At 40.5% G+C, this 20,282-nt stretch overlaps 1 protein-coding gene across 3 annotated transcripts; it reads right to left on the reverse strand.

Annotated features, from left to right (window-relative positions):
- Window positions 1-2,148: 2,148 nt before the first annotated feature.
- On the reverse strand, window positions 2,149-19,763 carry ncapg (non-SMC condensin I complex, subunit G). 3 transcript variants are annotated; one of them, XM_080879854.1, is made up of 22 exons: window positions 19,669-19,763; window positions 19,250-19,374; window positions 18,530-18,775; window positions 17,864-18,092; window positions 17,515-17,660; window positions 17,339-17,423; window positions 16,408-16,600; window positions 16,177-16,326; window positions 14,334-14,474; window positions 13,388-13,511; window positions 13,004-13,093; window positions 11,946-12,134; window positions 10,766-10,876; window positions 6,724-6,843; window positions 5,744-5,986; window positions 5,474-5,655; window positions 5,209-5,374; window positions 4,729-4,896; window positions 3,236-3,359; window positions 2,911-2,958; window positions 2,704-2,773; window positions 2,149-2,598 (listed from the first exon to the last, which is right to left on the reverse strand). In XM_080879854.1, exons 2-22 carry the CDS (start codon window positions 19,355-19,357, stop codon window positions 2,472-2,474), a joined length of 3,060 nt encoding a protein of 1,019 aa, XP_080735980.1. In that variant the 5' UTR covers window positions 19,358-19,374; window positions 19,669-19,763; the 3' UTR covers window positions 2,149-2,471. The 3 variants fall into 3 exon arrangements, with proteins under 3 accessions (XP_080735980.1, XP_080735981.1, XP_080735979.1); XM_080879855.1 differs by lacking the exon at window positions 19,669-19,763 and adding an exon at window positions 19,513-19,657; XM_080879853.1 differs by having other exon boundaries at window positions 2,150-2,598; window positions 19,250-19,379; window positions 19,669-19,754.
- Between the last annotated feature and the right edge of the window lie 519 nt (window positions 19,764-20,282).

Raw genomic sequence — 20,282 nt, forward strand, 5'->3', positions numbered from 1 at the left:
AAAAAAAGACAGGTGGTGGTCCTGCACCCCCTCGTCAACAAGTTGGTTAAGTAAATAATACCCTCACGGGAAGATCGATATCTCTCTATGAGCACACTGTCGCGCTGAGCTAAAGGATCCTGTCTGTCCCGCAATATACGCTGAATTCTGAGGACTCTCCTTATCAATCTTGCACCTTCCGCAATGGGTGGCTCGCGTAAACGGACAGGACATGGCTGCGACAGGCTTCCCAAATCCACCTTCGCTTTTATAGCCTTGGTTTCTCATCTTGATTACACGAAGTAATTTACAATTACTACTCTGAAATATGAATTACATCTGTAATAATCACATACATGTAATAGAATGTTAATAGTACATTTCCCTTTTTTAGGAAATGACCTGTATGTATCTGTGTGACATCAATAAAAGGATCAAGTACTGCATTATCTTTAGTTACATTGATAATATTTATTTTTGGTAAAACAGTGGTAAAATATCGCTGTTGCTTTCGTATACATGAAGCGGACATACCTGAGTGGCCGCGATCTAATCCTGTTTACATAAAGTAAACCTGCTCCCGAGCAGGTTTACGCTTACGGATCTGTTGCTATGACAGCAAGTCCCGGATGAGCTTCGGGGAACCGAACGATCCAGGATCACGCGAAATCGTCAACAATCAAATCCAGCTAACTTACTTAGCGAGGTACGAAGAACAGGCCCCAGGGTCATAGTAAATAAGTTCTTCAACCAGTAGTGTGGTTATCCTTGCAGTCACTGTAAACACCGTTGTGGAGATCAGGGCAATATTTTACTGCTACTATTCATAACCATCATTACCATTACATTAATTATCATTTCATCAAAGCATTTATTCAATAGATTACACATGTTCTTAGTTAAGATTATTACACCTATCACAGAGAGCTTCTGTCTGGTAAAAGGCCAGAAGCGTCAACGGGCGGGGTGAGGCTGAGTGCGTTGGAGGTCGAGACACACACATACACACACACACACAAACAGTAGTTAGACTCATGTTTAGGTAAGAGTTCAAATAATAGTTTGCAAAAGCTTGTGACTGCAAAATTGTGTCTGCCTAAGGGACAGTTTGCTCCAGGAGATAAGTGAGAGTCAGAAGATTAACAGGAAGCGCCTGGCCTCGAGACGGAGAAGATGTCCTTTTAAATGTGTCAAAAGTCGTCAACATTTATTGTATTGTATCTGCTTTGGCGCATGAGGGGGCGTCATAAATAATACCCTGATGTTATAAAAACAACTACTTGTGTATCACTGGCCGGAGATCGATGCTGTCTGTGCGCAGTGTTCATCTCCCCACGCGTGTGTTCATTAAAAATCATTGTTTGACCGACTCTCCTGGACCATTGTTGTTTTTGTGCTCACCCTCAATATTTGAACCCGCAACACCCTACAGGGTGTCTACATGTATTAATGTAAATAGAAAACAAAGTGAAAAAAACAAAAATAAAGTTCCCACAAATAACTATACACCACACATTTAACATACTCGCGGTGTGGAGGGCCTTGAGTGCCAAAATGATTTAATACATCATTAAATTTGTTAAATTAAAACTGTTTAAACTTAATTACATGTAATTTCATTTAAAACACAATTATTTAATTTGGTATTTAATTCATTTTGACACTCGTGGCCCACAATAAAGGCTATCAGTTTGTTGTGATTAAGTCCAACTCATTACTTTTCCTTTTACAGTTCAAACACAATTTAGAAATACATTAACAATAAACTGTTCTAAATCCCTACTATATGATTACTATAGAGTGGGGGGGGGGGGGGGGGGGGGGGAAACACCCATCATGAATATGAATATTAAATTAAAATGTAAAAGTAAATAAATATATAAAAATGCAAGATTAATCCAGTCCAAAAGTGCAGCATACTTACAACGTGCTGGGAAAACATTATTCTAATACCATAAAATTACCATGAAATACTTAAAATTGCTTACACTTTACTTACAGTATAATTATTTGTTTACCGTAAAAACCTGACTTGTTACTCTCCCTTTAAGAATTTATAGAAAATGTATGTAACTTCAAGCAAAACTGAAATACCATTTCCATTTTTATTCTGTAAGATTTCAATGATTGAGATCAGACCTCTCTGAATTCTTCACATTCGTGGTGATTAACATGGTTTAATTATGTACTGGTAGAGAGGGAACTGGTAAGGGAATCTAGAAAGGTCACATGGTTATTCAGGGCATTAAAACATGAACACAAAAGAAACATTTTGTCTTTGCTTCTTGTGTGAAATGGTGATTTGCTTTTTTCCCTGTTAAAAGTTATCAGGATATGTTTGCACTAAATTTTTAAAAAGAGAACAAGCTTTGTTAACTTTGATACATTTGATTAAAATGACAAAACTTTAAAACAACAAAAATGTAACTTAAGGGTAAATATGACTCATTGCCTGAACACTTGAGTCGATACAGAAAGGTAAATCTCTTTATTCAGGACACATTGGCCTCCTGGTTGATAAGAGGGTTGAGGTCCAGCTTCGTCTTCTCCAGAGCTGCAGTCTTGGCCCTCCGTGACGGACGCACCATGGAGGCCGACTCTGGGACATTTTCTCCATCGCTGTAGCCAAAGAGAGACGGTGAGACGAGAAAATGAGTAAATGCACTTGTGATGAATATGTTACTGAATGGGTGTTTTCTATTTTGCTAAAATCAGCAAACTCGCCTCTCCTCTGACGACTCTGCCCTCCTGTTCGGCTTTCTGCCACCTTTGGCTGTGCACGCTTTCCTCTGACCTGTGAAAACAAAGACTCGGGTTACCTCCCAGTGCTGACTCAACTTCTTGCCTCGGGCAGGAGAGGAGGAGCTCTAAAAATATAGTGGCACTGAAGGACTGCGGTTTTAGACGAGCATATAAAAACCCCTGCATTACCTCTTTTGGGTCTCTTGGCAGATTTTGATGGATCATCTGCCGCAGCCTCTGTGGAAACAGCAAACAGAGAACTCATTTTTCTGCATTTTCGCCCTCAGCCTGCTGCATTTTTATCTAAACAAACACCGAATGGGACGGAGCGAGTCATTTTTAATCTACTTAGCAACATGCTGGTAAAGTCATGTAATCCTTTTGCAGGAGCGCTTGTCACAAATTAGCATTTTAAATCTATTTAGACACACACTCAGGAGGTAACATAAGTTGGAGATGCTCCATGGGATATCAGATGGCCATTCCTATTTAAAGTCTGTGTTTGCATACGTACCATCTGCATTGACATCCAGGGGTTGTAACGCAGTGGTGCTGAGGAGCTCAGCCTGTTCTTTTGAGTCCGCCAGCTGATAAATCATCTTCTCCAGAGCACGGAGACAGACACGATCCTTCACCACCTGAAAGAAAGGAGGGGGGAAAGGGGTGAACTTAAACAATGGGCCTTTTAACAGACAGATATGCAGGTACAGCTCTGTGCTCCACACTACATGAGCTCGGTTTGATGGACTGCTGTGAAGGTTTTTCTATATATCTTGATGATTTCTGTCTTTTGACATTCACACACGTGACACTTTCACCACTAGGGGGGGGGAAGCATGTTAAAATGTTTTTGGACTTATAGTGCCATTTTCCTCCCGTCCTTTTAACTATTCCTCAAGAAACTTTACAACGGTGTCCTGGCAAAAGGTAAAGAGGAATACGTTCTCGTTGACTTTGTTTAAATGAAGATTAAACTGACTCAATCCACCTTGTGGTACAAGCTGGTATTACATTATAATACAGCCCAGTTTAGCTGACCTTCAACTCCACAGAAAACACATTTTGTTCATAAAGTCGGAGCTGCTGTTTTCTCCACTTTATTCTAATGAGAGGTGTAGTTAATTCTGGAAATTTTTCAACTGTTTTTAAAAACACAACATGGACCTATGATGTCGTTCATGTGTCCCGTTACAGTGGCTAATGCTATGTTCACAATCAAAGTCAAAGGCATCACACTGCTTTAATATCTTCATTTGAGACAGTGGTGCTCACAGTCGCACTCTAAATGTGACCACAACAGCTCCACCCACTTGCTGTTTAAACGTTCTGTTTGCAAGGACAAAACAAATCAGCAGAAGTTGGCTTAAAGGAAGAAGAGCTAAAAGAGCTTATTTCAGATAAACCGAGTAGCTGCACAAAGTCTTAGTATAAGGTAAATAAGGATTATTTTAAACTGTGAATCAGTCCCAGGATATAAAATATGGAGCTTGAAATGAACAGAACATGTTCAATACTTTGATTTTGTTTTTTTGGTTGAAAACAAACAAACAAACACAACAACAACAAAAAACCCAAAGAGCTTTTTTAATTGCAATTTTCACAGCTTTAGCTATAATTTGTGATTAGTTCTCACTCGTGTTTGCATCTTCTCTTTTTGGGTGGAGTAACTAACGAATTTCTACCTCTGTTTAAAGTTAGCTCAGAGAAAGCTTTTGCGGTCTCTCCCAGACCAAGCAGCTCCTGAGCATCTATAGGTCCCTCCTTTATGTTCTTTTTCCTTTTCTTTGTCAAGTTTTAGCAGTCTGCTGTTTTTTGGCAGTACCTTAGTTTAGCTTTTTATTTATACAACCTCGTTAAGGGTTGTCCTCCAGCCCATTGTGTGGCTCCCTCAGTCTCCTTCCACCTTTTGTTTCTTCCAGGCCTTCATTTCGTTTTTTGTTGATATGGTGAACTTGTTGCCAATATCACGTGGACTACGTTACAGTGGTGCGATAGCAGTAGGCTCACTTGTACAAGCTGCTGCAGCAGCGTCTGCAGGTCCTCCCTGACGGTCTCGTCTCTGCTGAGCTCTAGGTTGCTCAGAGTCTTTGCATAGAGGCGCACCTCGGGGGCTGTGGGGTCCTTCAGCATCTCGCCACAGATACGCACAGCCATGTAGTCATGGACACACACCTCCTGAGACATACACAGGTATACAAATACAATTATTCAGAGATTAATAATAACACTCTGTTCTGCTCACGCTTACTTGACCTGCAGTAATCGTGTGAAACATTTTGCAGACTGTTAGCTGGTATTTCAGGGAAGATGTATAACGAAAAGCTCAGTGAGGCAATAAAAACATCCTTGGTGTTTTCCTTGAACAGAGCCACAGACCCAACAGTAAATCCACACTCCTAATATAATAAGATTATAAATAGCTTGTTGGAATTTGGGTTTAATTTAAAATCTTCCTGAGTCTCTTCCTCAGTCTCCGATGTTTCTCACCTCAGTGTTAGTTGAAGGTTTAATGAGAGCTCCCGGGCGAGTCAGCTCAACAAAAAGCTCGACTACATTGTTGATGTCCACCTCAGCGAGCGGAGACGTCGCCGGAGCGTTCATCAGAGTCCGAACGGTCAGCAAGAAACTCTCCTCCACGACTTCCTGGTGAGCCCTGAAGCATAAAAACACCATTTTCATGTCACATGATCAGCTGGGGGAGATTCCATGCCAAATAAAAGTGACCACATCACTCAACATGCACATTAGTGACCTGCTCTCGCGGGCGTAGAGCTGGAAGAAGACGCCGAGGCAGTGTCGCAGGCGTATGTCGTCCTCTGTGACGGGATTGTACCACAGCAGCACCAGACGGGACAGCATCTTGGCGCTGGAGATGCGGCCCGTGTACATGAGTTTGGCCAGGCCCTCCGCTGTCTCTGTCCGCAGGTCGGACACCTGAAGGATGTTCCCAGCACATGTATCAGACATCTATAAACACCCACATGCATACTGTAGTTTCTGGAGTAAAATATCTCAGCCTCACCTCACTGTCCAGGAACTCTGACAGCATCACAAGGATACTCTGTGCGGTGTCCTCTGGTACGTCCGCCTTCTCATCAGTTGCAACCGCCATGTCATCGTCCTGGTTCTCTGGTGAGGATTGGGAGGGCGGGGCCGCTTCAGTGGCAGCTGTTTCAGAGAGAAGCTGGAAGCCAAACAGCAGCAGCAGGTCGATGATGTCCCGCAGAGCACTGATACGGATCTTTACCTCATCCAGCTGAGCTATCTGGAAACACGCAGATACACACAGAGCACTTTGAATCAAGAAAGCCTTTAATACATGTGCGTTTTCTGTCAGTGAACAAAAATGACTAGAATCACCCCCCCGACTCCCCTCCAGCCTGCATAATGTTGTTTATTTTGCAATTAGCTACATTTACAAAATAACTGAGGATTAGTTTGAGCACAGCTCTTAAGCTAAAGGCGTCATGTTTAGTTTATTACATTTTTTTTTTTAAGAGATTAATTAGCAATTATTTTATTTGCAGAAAGACTGACAGTAACTGAATTATTAATGTCATTAACCTCTTAGGACCTGGCGTTCACATATGTGGACATCATTTGGGTTCTCTAGACCAAAATACTAAATTTTGCTCTGATATCCACTTACGAGGACATTATACTGTCACTGTTCTATCGAAAGTTAAAACGAATGCCCTCATATGTAAATCTCATTTTTCTCAGAAACAAAAATCAGGTTAAAAAAAAAAAAAAATCATGTAATTCTTTGTTTTTACATTCATCCGGTTCCAATCAGCCCAAATAGCAAAGAGAAATTAAAAATGCATGCCATGAAAGAGTTTGGGACTTACGAGGTTAATAATCATTTAATCCGATTAGAAGGGAAGCAGCAATTTAAGTGTGGAAATGATATTAAGGCTTAACTTTCTGTTCATCGTGTAGCATCCTTACACATATAAACAAAGTGTTTCAGGTATCTGAAACACATCTATAAGAAGTTACCTGTAGCAGCAGGACCATGTGGGTTTTGGCTAGCTCCTTGCTGTGCAGAGCACATGTTCCTAAACACACCACAGCCATGTTGCGGACAGCAGGGTGTGCGCTTGCTATGCTGGGCAGGATCTGAGATGCAGAAAAAAACAGTGAAAGCAATCAATAAGGTTAACACTTAACCATTGTTAATAAACTGTGCATTGTTAGTAACAGATAAGAATAAATGATAACAGCTGTTATTTATTTACATACGTTTTGTAATATAGGCTTATTACTGATGAATGGGTGTGAAATAATAATAATAATTTTATTTATAAAGCGCTTTCAAACAAAGTGCTGTACAACTAAAGGGATAAATAAAATAAAAGCGATACAGGTAAGAGACACAATAAAGTTAAAAACAATAAAAATTTAAAAACTAAAAGCCATAGAATTAAGACATATAGGATAAGGTGAACAAATGTGTCTTCAACTTAGTTTTAAAAACCTCCACAGAGCATGCCTGCCGAATATCTTGAGGGAGGTTGTTCCACAGAAACGGGGCACGAAAAGAAAAAGCACGCTCTCCAATTGTCTTTTTTAGGAACTTTTAGAAGGCCAGAGTCCTGAGATCGGAGAGCACGAGATGAAGCATAAAGGTGTAAAAGGTCGGAGAGGTATAGAGAGGCACCTATAGGTGCCAATCCGTTTAAAGCCTTGTAGGTGAGCAGCAGGACCTTAAAATCTGCTCGAACCTGACAAGGTAGCCAATGCAGAGATCTCAGAACAGGGGTGATGTGCTCAAATTTCCCAGTTCTTGTTAAAATGCAAGCAGCTGCATTTTGCACCATCTGTAGACCTCTAAAACTTTTCTTTGGTAGGCCAGAAAGAAGAGCATTGCAATAGTCAATACGGGAAGACACAAATGCATGGACAAGAACCTCTGCAGTGTCGCTTGACAAAACTTGTCTGATTCTGGCTCATGTTCCTCAAATGATAAAAGGCAGTCTTTGTTATCTCTTTCACATGAGATTCAAAGGAGAGCACCATGTTGAACCACACACCCAAGTTTTTTACCTTGTTCCTGCAATTTATGGCACTGTCATCAATTTTCAAGATGAAATTTTGGGACAAGTGCTGAAATTTGTGTGGCCCAATGACCATCAACTCTTTCTTTTCAAGAAAAGAAGCAAGAAATTATCCGATAACCAGCCCTTAATTGCAGATAAACAACATTCTAGTTTAGAGACTTCAGCACAGTTCCAATGGTTAAAGGAACATAAAGCTGCAGGTCATCAGCGTAACAATGAAAGGTTACAAGAACGTAAAAGAACAACAAGAGGTAGCAGGTACATAGAAAACAGCAATGGTCCAAGTACGGAGCCCTGAGGGACCCCATGCCTCACTGCACAGGTCTCGGACAGATCATTTTTAAAACTAACAGTCTGAGACCTCCCAGACAGGTAAGATCTCAGCCATGATAAAACATTTCCTGTAATTCCAATAAAATGTTCAAGCCTATCCAATAAAATGCAGTGATCCACAGTGTCAAACGCAGCACTTAGATCCAGCAGTAATAAAACTGAAGTGCGATCATTGTCTGCATTTACCAGTAGATCATTTACCACTTTTACTAAAGCTGTTTCTGTGGAGTGATTTGGTCTAAAAGCAGACTGAAATGGTTCAAACAGATTGCTTGTTGACAAATGCTCAGTGAGCTGCTTAAAAACCACTTTTTCAAAGACCTTAGACAAAAAAGACAGATGTGAGATGGGTCTATAGTTTGCAACCATGTCAACATCCAGTCCAGGCTTTTTCAAGATCGGCACTACCACAGCTGATTTAAAACATTCAGGAAAGACTCCAGTCGTCAATGAAGTATTTAAAAGAAACAGAATGTAGGGTCCTAATACTGACCACAGTTCCTTTATAACCCATTTAACCAAGGCAAAGGGTTAAATGACATTTTTTGACATTTCAACTTCCCTACGGGAGCAACAGCAAATAGTGCTCCAAGTCATCAGGATTCACACACAATATTCTGCACAAGCTCACAGACTACCTGACTTGTCAGCACATGTACGATGTTTCGCTCCACACCTTAAACTTCGGACAGTTCTTGCCCAACTGATTCATGGACGGTACCAGCAGGGGCCGGTTTTATCGACTGAACCACCAACAGTTCAGCATCACTAACAAAGAAAGCTGCGAATTCAGGAGAACCGAGTGAGTGAAACAGCATGACCCGATTCAAACCACTTTAACCTCTGTTAACCGCTATTAGAACAAATACTGCAGATGTGCCTCATCATGACATCCATAGTACAGTGTACATTTAAACGTGATATGAAAATATTGTCACTACTATGGGCATTTCTGAGAGTGCGAGCCAGCGTGTCAGTAACTAAAAAGTCTGTGTTTTATTCCCCTCATCAAAATAAGTTATGACTGTATGAAATTTTAAAAGCTGAGAAATGGTACGTGACACACTTCTGAGAATAAAACAAATAGGGTCTATGAGAAAAACACATTTGTAAAACAGAAGAAATAACACATGAATTCATTGGTCAAAAACTTCCATCTAACCTCAGTATCGAATACAGAATTATTTATTTGTTGATTGGTGACAGATGACTGTTTCTTTCTTCGTTTTTTTTGTAAACAACTTGATATGAAAATCTTCAGCTTTTGGACTTTGTGGTCTTGAGTTTTATCAGCAGCAAAAACAGTCTGTTATTTTTCTTGTGAAATCCCCTGATACTTTTTATGTGATAAATATTAAGAAAAATGAAAATGTTTGGCCAGTCTGTATGCACCGATCAGACATAACATAATGGCCTAATACTGTTCCCCCTTTTGCTGCCCAAACAGCAATAACCTGCGATCCTCAGTGTATTCAGACACCTTTCTATCAGAACAAGCATGAACCTTTTCAGCAATTTGAGCTAGAGTAGCTTGTCTGTTGGTTCAGCCTTCACTCCCAACATGCATCAGTGAGCCTTGGCTGCCCCTGACCCTGTTGCTGGTTCACCACTGCAGATCGGGAATACCCCGACAACAGCTGCAGTTTTGGAGATGCTCTGCCCCAGTCGTCTGGCCATCAATATTTGGCCTTCGCCAGACTCACTCAAATCCTTACACTTGCCCATTTCTCCTGCTTCTAACACATCAACTTTGAGAACAAAATGTTTACTCACTCCCTAATATATCCCACCGACTAACAGGTGCCATGATGAAGAGATAATCAGTGCTACTCACTTCAGCCATCAGTGGTCATATTGTTACGCCCGCTCTGTGGATTTAGTGTCCCTTGTTTGGAGAGATGCAGTTCTGAAATGTCTTCAGGCAGTTTTGTACAAACAGGATGTTTAAGTTCTCCTCAAAGAGGGCATTTGATGATAGGTCGGGTAATCCATTCTTCTTCTTCTTCTTCTTCTTCTATCTGTGCAGAGTATCCTGTGCCACATATCATCTGTGATAGCTGACATTTATTTTGCCTTCCTGCCCGCCAGTCATGAAGCTCTTTATTCAACACTAACTTATCTTGGTCTCACAGATCTTTTTCTGGCGCCCTCAGTTCCCCTTAATTGCTTTTTCTGCATCACATTTTTAACGGCTGAAATTTCAATCTGGAACTACGGTGGTATCTCGTCATAGCCCGCCTCTGCTTTGCAGCTATCAGTTTGTTTCAACACCCACCAAATATAAATCGTCTGAATGAGCATCTAACTGAAGCAAAGTTTGAAGACTCAGAGAATCTGCCAGCTCTGAACCATCATCAGCTGTTTGGTTATGTGCATTGAAGTCTTTGGGAAAACCACCCTCTGGCTCCCTTCATCTGTGACCTCAATAAACTTTCATATACAGCTCATGCTCGTGTCCTAAAAAAGGGATATTTTTAAATGCTTGTTTTCTACAGGGTGGCGTCGGCTCAACACTAGCATGAAAGAAACTGAAGGTTTCTGGAAAAACAGATGTACAAACTCAGATCTGAAAAGGCGATCCTGCTGCCTTTACTATAGATCTGCATGTTTAGTTACGACACAAACTCAAGTGCTTGTTTTGTTTTTACCAGTGAAGACATTAAGGCGCTTGTGGTTGGACCAATCCGGGTCTTGATGTTCATTTGCTTCAGCAGCTCAGCACACATCGTTAGACACCTCAAAAGAGTATCTGGATCATTCTGCAAAGCAAACAAACACATACCATATTCACCATTTCATTTTATTAAAACGCATTTATTTTCTGTCATATGGATGCGTTTGGCTCATATGGAGATGGATGGTCATATGAACAAGGTTTCAAATAATGAGGTGAGTGAGCAAAAAGCTCAAGCTTCTCTAAACCAGGTCAGGTCATAGTAATTTCAGTTCATGGGTCACATACAGACAGATCTGATCTCCACGGGGATGCACTAGTAAAACTATTGCATCACACCCTATGATGTATAAAAACAGGGACAAATTCAATGAAAAGCCAAAATCTCCACATGTGAAGCCTGTATGACGGTTTATTAAAAAAACAAAACAACGAGGACAAAAGTTGTCTTTATGACTCAGCTTGTTGGGATCTAAAAATACTGAAATTATTATAAACTGTGTAACTAGTGCTGTAAGCTTTAATCTCGTTAAAATGACGCTAACGCTGCAAATCTTCATCAGCAAGTTAGCGCGGCTCGCCCTGTGCGTGGGGCTGCACGGTGTCAACGCGTTAGCTCTTTAAAACGTTAGCACCGTGCAGCCCCATGCACGGGGCAATCGGCACTAGCTCGCTAACGGAGATTTACCAAGTTAATGCGGTTATGGCATTAATGTCATTTCAATGAGATTCACGCTGACAGCGATTTGGGGTAGCCATCATGCAGCTCTGGCCCTGAGCTCACTAACTCCACCCCATGGAAACTTGGCACCAATATGTAGAAATATTTGGTTTTTATCGCGACTTCATGAATCAAAACTTCAGGCCATTTTCTCCATTTTAAGTTATTTTCTCAGAAGTTTGAGTGATTGTGTCAAAATATTGAGATAATATCCAGAAATCTTGACTTAGGGTTGGCATTTTTCCCTCCAGTGGCAGAAGAAAGCCCCCATACCTCCTGTCTGCTTGGGAAACCTTCAGCTTACAAGGGGTAACAAATCAGAGCTGGCATAAACAGGGGGTTGCCTTAAAAGGAGAGGTCCATGAATGGAGCTAGAGCTGAGCAAAAACTGTACATTTAAATGCAGAGGTGATGTTTCTGTGTAGCTTAATACCTTCTCTGTGCGGACCTCCTTGTCAGCCACTTGGTTGCTTTCAGCAATGTCCTGGAGAATCTGGTTCCTGCGATTTTCCAGATCTGTGATGGAGTTCTTCAGCTCTGCCGCCTGGCTGAACTCCTGGGCGGAGATGCAGTCCTCCAGAGTTTGTTTAGCCTCTAAGATACGCACCTTCACTTCTGCAAGCTGGGAGCGAAAAGAGGGAAAGAAAAAAAAAAAAAAAAAAAAAAAAAAAAAAAAAACACACAAACAGGTCAGACAATAAAAATAAGAGGGGAGGGTCATTCTTCAGCTGAAGCACGCTCAAGAGAGGACTGTTGAGATGGAAAACTGCACCTCCGCAAACAGGAAAAACAACAGCTGATGCTCTGGAGAGGCTACAGCCCTCTGGAGCCTTCTTTGCCTTTACTCACTGAAGAATAAAAAGATGGGAGAGACCAGGTGCACAGAGCGGACAGAGTAAGTGAACACCTGGGCTAGGATTAACTTTCTCAACAGCCATTTTGAATCCAACAGATTTCAGTATTTAGTGAGGAAACTAAGGTACAGTCACAACTGAGAGTAATTCCCTCAGAGCGTACGTGTGCATGGAGCTTAAGCAAAGGGAATGAAGCAAAGAAGGGAGAGCTAATGAACCAGGATTTACCAGGCAAAGATACGTTTAGCGTACATGACATTCACCATCCACCCCGCTAGTTTAAGTGGGCTTGGCCTTAAATATAAACCATCTGCCAGCTGGATGTAGAGCAGGACAAAGAAACAGAAAGGGAAGGAATATAAATGGAGCAGAGAGCGGAAAAAAAAAAAAAAAAAAAAAAAAGGCAAAAATCCAACTAATTAAGAAATTATTAGACTGTAATCTGGTCGTCAGTCTACATGGTGTCCTTTAATAGAAAGGGATTTTTTTTTTGTCACCTTCTCACTTTTAACTTCTATAAAGTAGAATTGTGCAAAGACGCTGTTTAGCTCTTCTATTTAATCACAGTGAGACAACTGGACGGGTTTCCAGAATCAAATTGCTTCTGGGCGTTTTCATTTGGCAGAGTGTCACCCACCTGGACCTGCTGCCGGCGTCTCTCGTTCTCATCCACTGGCTGACTGGCCCCTGTGATGGGCTCCCTCACGTCGGAGATGATTTCTGCCACCTGTGCGACACAAAGCCAGCTCATTTAAACATCAATCTGAGGGTCAATGATGCCACAGCTGAGAGGAAACCTGCTATATTTTCTGACACGTCAAACAAAAAGACCCCGGTGTGTGTCCATCTGGAACCACTGATAAATAACTACAGCCTTTATCATTTCATTTCTGACTAATTGGTCTGTCAGCTGGATTCATAAAGGGCAGTGACATTTATATTTCCCCTCGTGTGCAAAAGGGGAGTTTAGATAACATGACAACTGACTATACAGTGAAGTTCATGTTTAAGCCTAACTTACAGTTTGGATGCGTCTGTGGTCATCGGAGATGAGGTTGAGGAGCTTCTCAGTGAGGAGGAAGACCAGAGAGGAGGGAGTCTGAGGAAGAGCCAACATGTCCTGCAGGACAGCCAGTACACGCTTCCTACGAACATGCACAGCTCAACCGTTAAATGAATAAACAGACTTCAAAAAACTAACATTATGAATCTCCTACCAAATTAATTAAGTCTTATATATAAACAAGAGCAGTCTCAGAGTCACAAGCCTAAAAACTACTAGCGTTCACAGACACACTCACACCATTCACACAGAATGGAGGAGTCGAAGATAAAGCCAGTGACCTTCACATTATTAGATGACCCGCTCTACACCCTAAGCCTCAAGCTGCCACTACGAACCAGAATCTAGTTCCAAAGCTAGACTGACTGCACAGGTTCATTACTTCCGAGGGATGAAACCCAAAAGTAAAATTTCACGCAAATCTGACCAAAGCCTCCTGAGCTATCCAGATAAACAGACAGGCAAACAAATCAAAACAATATTTAATTTAATATTTAACCAAACAGTCAGCTCACTGTCTAACCTGTCACAGCAGCTAATCTGGGTCTGAAATTTATTCATTAATTTATCTATTAGCTGCCTGTCAGAAAATAATCTTTACTTGCAGTCATTTCTCAAACAAAGAAAAGACAATACTTTCTTGTATGAGTTTTGTCAATATGAAGATCTCATACACTTGTTTCTTATTTCTGACCTGCTGTTTGGGTAGGAAACATCAGAAGGGGGCTCTAAAAGACTTATATACCATTTTGGGCCATATTTGTTAGGACATGCTGATTAATGAAATACCAGACTGTTTGCATCACCCTCCAAAAACATCCTTCCTCTTTCCCAGCTGATTTCCACATGCATTTTAAGGTATTTTGCATCCGATTCACATTCCTCAACCTTGTTCTCATCTTACCTGCCACCCTCCTCGTTGGTGTCCAGACAACCAATGAGATGGATGAGATGTTGCGAGATGAACTCTTTGGTCATGACAAGCTCCACTTGGTTAAAGTCGGCCCTCTGCTCCTCGGACAGCACAGGCACGGCCTTCAGATATCTACAACAGTCAGAGTCAGACAACAGCAGCTCTCAGAGCCCATTCATTTAGAATAATTCCGCTACCCTGACAGCATAAACAAAATTAACGCTTCTCCCAAATGTCACGCAGCAGAGCCAGTTATCAGTCAGCGGTGGAGTGACTTTTAACCAACCAGCTACTTGTCACCTCACTCAAATTAATAAACCCATTTTACGAGCAGACAAATGTTAGATTTGCCAATTAGTTAAATCAAATTCATTTGCAGAGCATATCACACGTCAGTATTTCACACACTTACATACACAAGCACTAGACTGGTGATAAAACAGCTCTGTCAGTGCACAGCAAGGGTAGCAGATGAGCTGTCAGTCTGCTTGAGTATGGCAAAAATCAGCTATGATCACTTGGATCACTACTGAGATCGTGATTACCCACAGACTTTGGAAAAAATAGAACTTTATAAAGTGGATTTCTTTGGACTATAGATATCACTCAAATAAAAAAAGAAATAAAAAGCTTTGGCTTACACAGCTTGGCAGAGAGTTAGGGGCATAAAGCACCACGATACCAATTTAGGCAACAAAACCAAACAACAACATCATTACAAAAATAATGCGGTGCAATAATTGTCTGGTTTTCATATTTGCTGAAAACCACAACTGTTACTATAAAAGATAAAAGTCTAGAGGATTACAAAAAGAAACCTGCTGCTGCAAATGAGATAACTTATCTGTATAATTAACTTGTTAATAAACAAAAGACACAGAAAACGTCAATTTAACAAGGACTGCGAAGGATAATGGTACCCATCAAAAGCAAATAACATTATTTAAAAAAATAAACATGAAGGTGGATATGTCGTGCTTTTCTTTATTGTTCCACTGGTGCATGTTCAAATTAAACATGGCAAAAGTTTCAACTAATGGGTTCAGTGTGAGTGTTTTGAAGTCCATGCAAGCTCAGGCTTCAGGCTGCTCTAAACATGAGCTCCAGATATCGATCCGATATTTGGTCGGATGTCGGTGACAACGTGACGATCTGTGGAGAGTGGGAGAGCTAATGGCAACGCAACAACAGCATGGAGGTGTTTCACTCAAGCTACACTAACTACTTTTATTTGTGATTTGTTTAATTTAATTTAACTGCAAATTGTGGACATTTCAGCTGCTATGACTAAAAAGTCCTAATGAACTCTTTCTCACAACTGGAAAAAGTTGGATTGGTACATACCTGGATTGGATTGTACTTGACCTGCTGCACACTAAGGGCGTGTTAAACTGATTACTACTGTTTTTAAAGTATCACGTTTTACTCTTGTAACACACCCATTTTTATGTGCACTGACCATGAGCAAAGCAGGTTAACTTGTCTGGATGTAAAACTATATTTTATAATAGCCAGGTGAAGTTTAACAAAAAGCAGTCAGTTAGCCTCGCTGTTATATAAGCTTTGAGTTAGCCACACAGTTACATACAGAACGAGCTCCTCTGAGAACACCGGACCTGCCTTCAGATACCTAGAGTTACAACACAATCATTATGGCAACTGTATTTTTTTTCCCAAATAAAGCACCACAAAGTAACTAAAAGCACATTAAGTGCCCAATAAAATATTCCATAAATTCCACCAATATGAAAAGTTACTTGGTCCAGAATTTACACAGCACAGCAATAAGCAAGAAAACCACAATTTATAATCCAATAACAGTGGCTCTTCTTACCCACAGAGGTAGTCGGCATAAGTGGCTGCATCTGGCAATACTTGCTCCAGCATTTCATCACCATCATCTCCTTTACTCCTGATGAACTCACACAGGGCTCTCCAGTAAAGCACATTTTCACAGGTCAGACTGTCCTTTGGGATCAGCCTCCTGTTAAAAAACACACACGATGATCTCTAACTTCAGACATTTTATTTATTATTTGTTAGACAGAGGGAGAAGTGGGAGTACCTGTTGTCGAGCTCTACTTGGTTCTGCAGCAGCTCTTCAGTCGGGATGTTTTTGAAGATCGCTTTCAGGGTCTCCAGAGCCGTTTCTGCGCAGTTTTCCACATCCAGCCTATGGAGCAGTTCAATGATGTTCCCATCCAGCCGAAGCAGCCAGGCCGGTAACAAACGAGAACAAACCACCTCCCTTACCGCTTCTGAAAAGCACACAGGCTATCAGACACATATACAGCAGGACCATTCCTATCAATCGAACAAAAATACTAGCGGTGCCCAGTTCAGCACACTAGTTGATACACCGACGGTATCAATTTGAAACTCTTACGTCACTTTATTCTCAAGTTATCACATTTACAAGATTTTCGGAAAACTTGACCTCTGACCTTCTGGTCAAGATCACTGAGATTTAAACTCGTCCGAGATTTTTAGTAAATTCACTTATGTTACCAATTTCAAAATCCAAGGCAACTTCCTTCTCGAGTTATTGCCTTCACAAGATTCTCAGAAAACCTGACCTCGAGGTCAAGGTCACAGATTCAAATTGTGAGGTAGATACACTTCTGGTATCATTTTGAAAGCCCCACGTTGCTTTGATGTCGAGTTATCGAATTCACAAACTTGGATGTCAAAGTTCAATACCCCATCAGCCTTTAAAAGCCGAGGGGTAAAAAAGGGCTCAACTTCTCCAGTGTGTTTTTCATTTTATATTTGGTAAAGAAATCTCTTTAAATTTTAGATCACTCATTATTCCAAAGAGCTTTTTGCTGTATAAACAAACATTTTTGACAATGAAGAAAAAATAACTGGTGTATTAATAATTAAAACAATAAGAAGTAGCTTTGATTAGGGTTTTGCGTTACTTTAAGTGCAAATTTTGAAGTTAAAAATGCATCTTTATAAAAGTAGTATTATTTAACCACAAAAATCAGTGTTACCTGAGGTGTCATGGAGGCCTTGCTGCAGTAGGCTTACTCTCTGTGCAATGCTAAGGGCTTTAATGTGAACTTTGTCAGCCAGAACCTTAAATAGAAACACACATGGAAGTTTTAGTGCAAATCTCCGTAATCAACCAGCCCTTGCAGTGGATACATATTTTTACATTCATAGGTACCTGATACGCCAATTTGCGAACATTTTCTTTGATGTCTCGAGTGCGCTTGAGTACTTTGAGGAGGGTCCGAGGGGACATTGCAATACAGGACAGAACGGCACGTCGCACCTCGGCATTAGTATCGTTTTCCAGAATCAACATAAACGCTAGAAATAGAAAATAATTCCGCAGTTAGAGTGACAGTAACAAAGATACACAAACACAAAAACAAACAACCACGTGACAATAATTACTTTCTAAGAAGTGAGATTCAAGAGAAGATTAAGAATTTAAGACCATGTAGAGGATGGGGATTCAACACATAATTTTAGATAATAAGTCACAGATTTCAGCATTTAAAAAAACAAACCATTGATGGTCGGACAGTCTGGATCTGTTGGCTGCTGAAGGCGGGTCATGGCCAAAGCAGCCTGAATCCTCACATTGGGGAATTTGTCAGTGACACGGACCAGCATGGCTTGGTGGATGCGATCAAAGAGATCATCGTCAATCTGTGCATTCTCAGCCATACTGCCCAGCAATTTGTTGATCAGCTGACACGCTCTGAAACGTACTGCATGACTATTGGCTTTGTGGGACTGAGAAGAAAGAAAGGCAGGAAACGAGATGAGACGGTCATTAGAATAAGAGCGAAACGCACAAAACTCAGATTGGGAGGGAAAAGGCAGAGATACAAGAGTAGTTGTGAACATGGATTGGATCAGGATAAGTGTATGAGGAAAAACAGATGTGAATACATAAGGAATAGAAAGAAGTCATATGGGAAACCACAAAATAAAATTGAGAGGCAGTATAGACAAGAATCACATCAAAGCCTTTGTGTTCAAAAAGTCAGAGCAAAATCAGAAATGAACAAGTTTTAATTTTTGTGGTTAACAGATTTGTTTAAAAAAGAAAAAAAAATGATACATTTTTAACAAATCATCATCAATAGGTCAAGAATTTGCTGGTCAGTTCATTAACAACATCAGAAAACAGTGCTCACAGGCATAAACTAGCATTATAATGTTCATACCTCCAACAGAAAGTTGAAGATGAAACTCAGAAATGGATGATCGTCCTCAGCATCATCATCTTCTTCTTCTTCCTCCTCTTGTTGCTGCTCCCCCTCCTCGTTTGTTTTAGGTGGAGACTGGAAACTTGAAGCAAACCTTGCAACGAACTCGATGACGTTTTCAACTGCAGGTTCACGCTTGTAGACAATCATTGCATACTTCAGGTAGTGCGCAAACTCCTCATGGAACAGTGATTTATCCTCAAGCTGAAGGAAGAGACAGAGGAAAGAAGGGTCCATGCTTATGAGATCAATAATAAGAACCCAGGTCATCTGAAAGACTTATTTAACAATCCAGACATCTCAGTTAATCTGAGATTAGTATGCTTTCTGTCAAACAGTTTAATACAAACACCTTACAAGCACTTCAAACTTCCAGAAACTTAAGCAAGAAAGAAGAAAGATGGAGCTGCCAGACAGGAGAAAAAGAGGAAGACCACAGAGAAGATTCAAGCACGTAGTAAAAGAGGATATACAGAGAGTACCGATAGATGTGACGGAGAATGAAAACCTGTGTACAAGCTTTAATTTCACTTTACTGTATTTCTTCTAAGAAGAAAGCGCATTTATACATTCTCGTATAAACCGAGTTATTTTATCATATTAAACGATGCACTCATTAATCCAGGATAATGTGAAAGACATTTAGGAAGAGACTGATAAGAAAGCATCATCTCGTACCTTGTTATAGCGGCTCTTGAGGCTCGCCACCAGCTTTGCCTTGTTATTGTGGCCCTTCTGAGCTCGCTGAAACGCCTCCTTGATGTCTATTTCGTTGTCCGCCGTCATCTTTCCTTCGCAGAAACCTAAACTAATACAGACAGCGATACAATGAGCCGAAGCAGGCTTACCTAGAGTAAACTCTGTCAGAAATGTCTCTATTAGCTAGCAGTAAAGGAAGCCGCCTGATGGTCTCTGGTGTCTCATTAGCTTCCTAAACCCACCTCGAGAGAATTACCAGTGAAACGAGCCGAGAAAAAAACACAACGCAACGTAATTAAGTCACGCACGACGAAGTCCCTAGAGAGGCGTTTTATAATTATCAGACATGAAAAGTAGTATTAAAGCCAAAAGCTTAACGCGTGAGCTTTAAAACGTACCTCTTGGTTAGTTTTCTTCTCAACGAACAACCGCCTGTTTTTGAATTTTACTCTCGCGAGAACTGAGATGTTTGCGTACGTACGTGCGTCACGTGTATGGTTTATCCCTGTGTATGCCAAGCGGGTAAGCGATTCTCTGAAGGATATAGCAGACAAAAAATTTTATTTATTTATTTTTATTTATTTATTTAATCTGATAATCGAACAATGGATATTTGACCTCTTGTCGCTGCCATATTACAATAATTGTTTTAATGAGAAAACAACATAATAAAAGCTTCTCAAATGTTTTAATTAAAAAGAGCTTGTTTCTGCCACTAAAAATAATAATAATTAATTTAAAAAAAATTTAAAATGCAATCCGGCTTTCTAACTCAAAATTCTGAGTAAATAAATTTAAATTTTGAAATACTAGCCCAAAAGTTTGACTTATGGATGCCAGAATGTATATATGCCTAATATATTAGTCAAATATCATTATCAGTTTGTTGAATTCAATCAACCCATTGTCAAATAAGATGGCTACTGAATGATGCTGGATGTCATATTAATGTTTTACTGGGGAAATATTAAAAGATAGTGTGATTAAGATATTTGGAGGTTTTATTCTATAG

This window comes from Rhamphochromis sp. 'chilingali' (genome assembly GCF_963969265.1).
Source record: "Rhamphochromis sp. 'chilingali' genome assembly, chromosome: 4".
NCBI lineage: Eukaryota > Metazoa > Chordata > Actinopteri > Cichliformes > Cichlidae > Rhamphochromis > Rhamphochromis sp. 'chilingali'.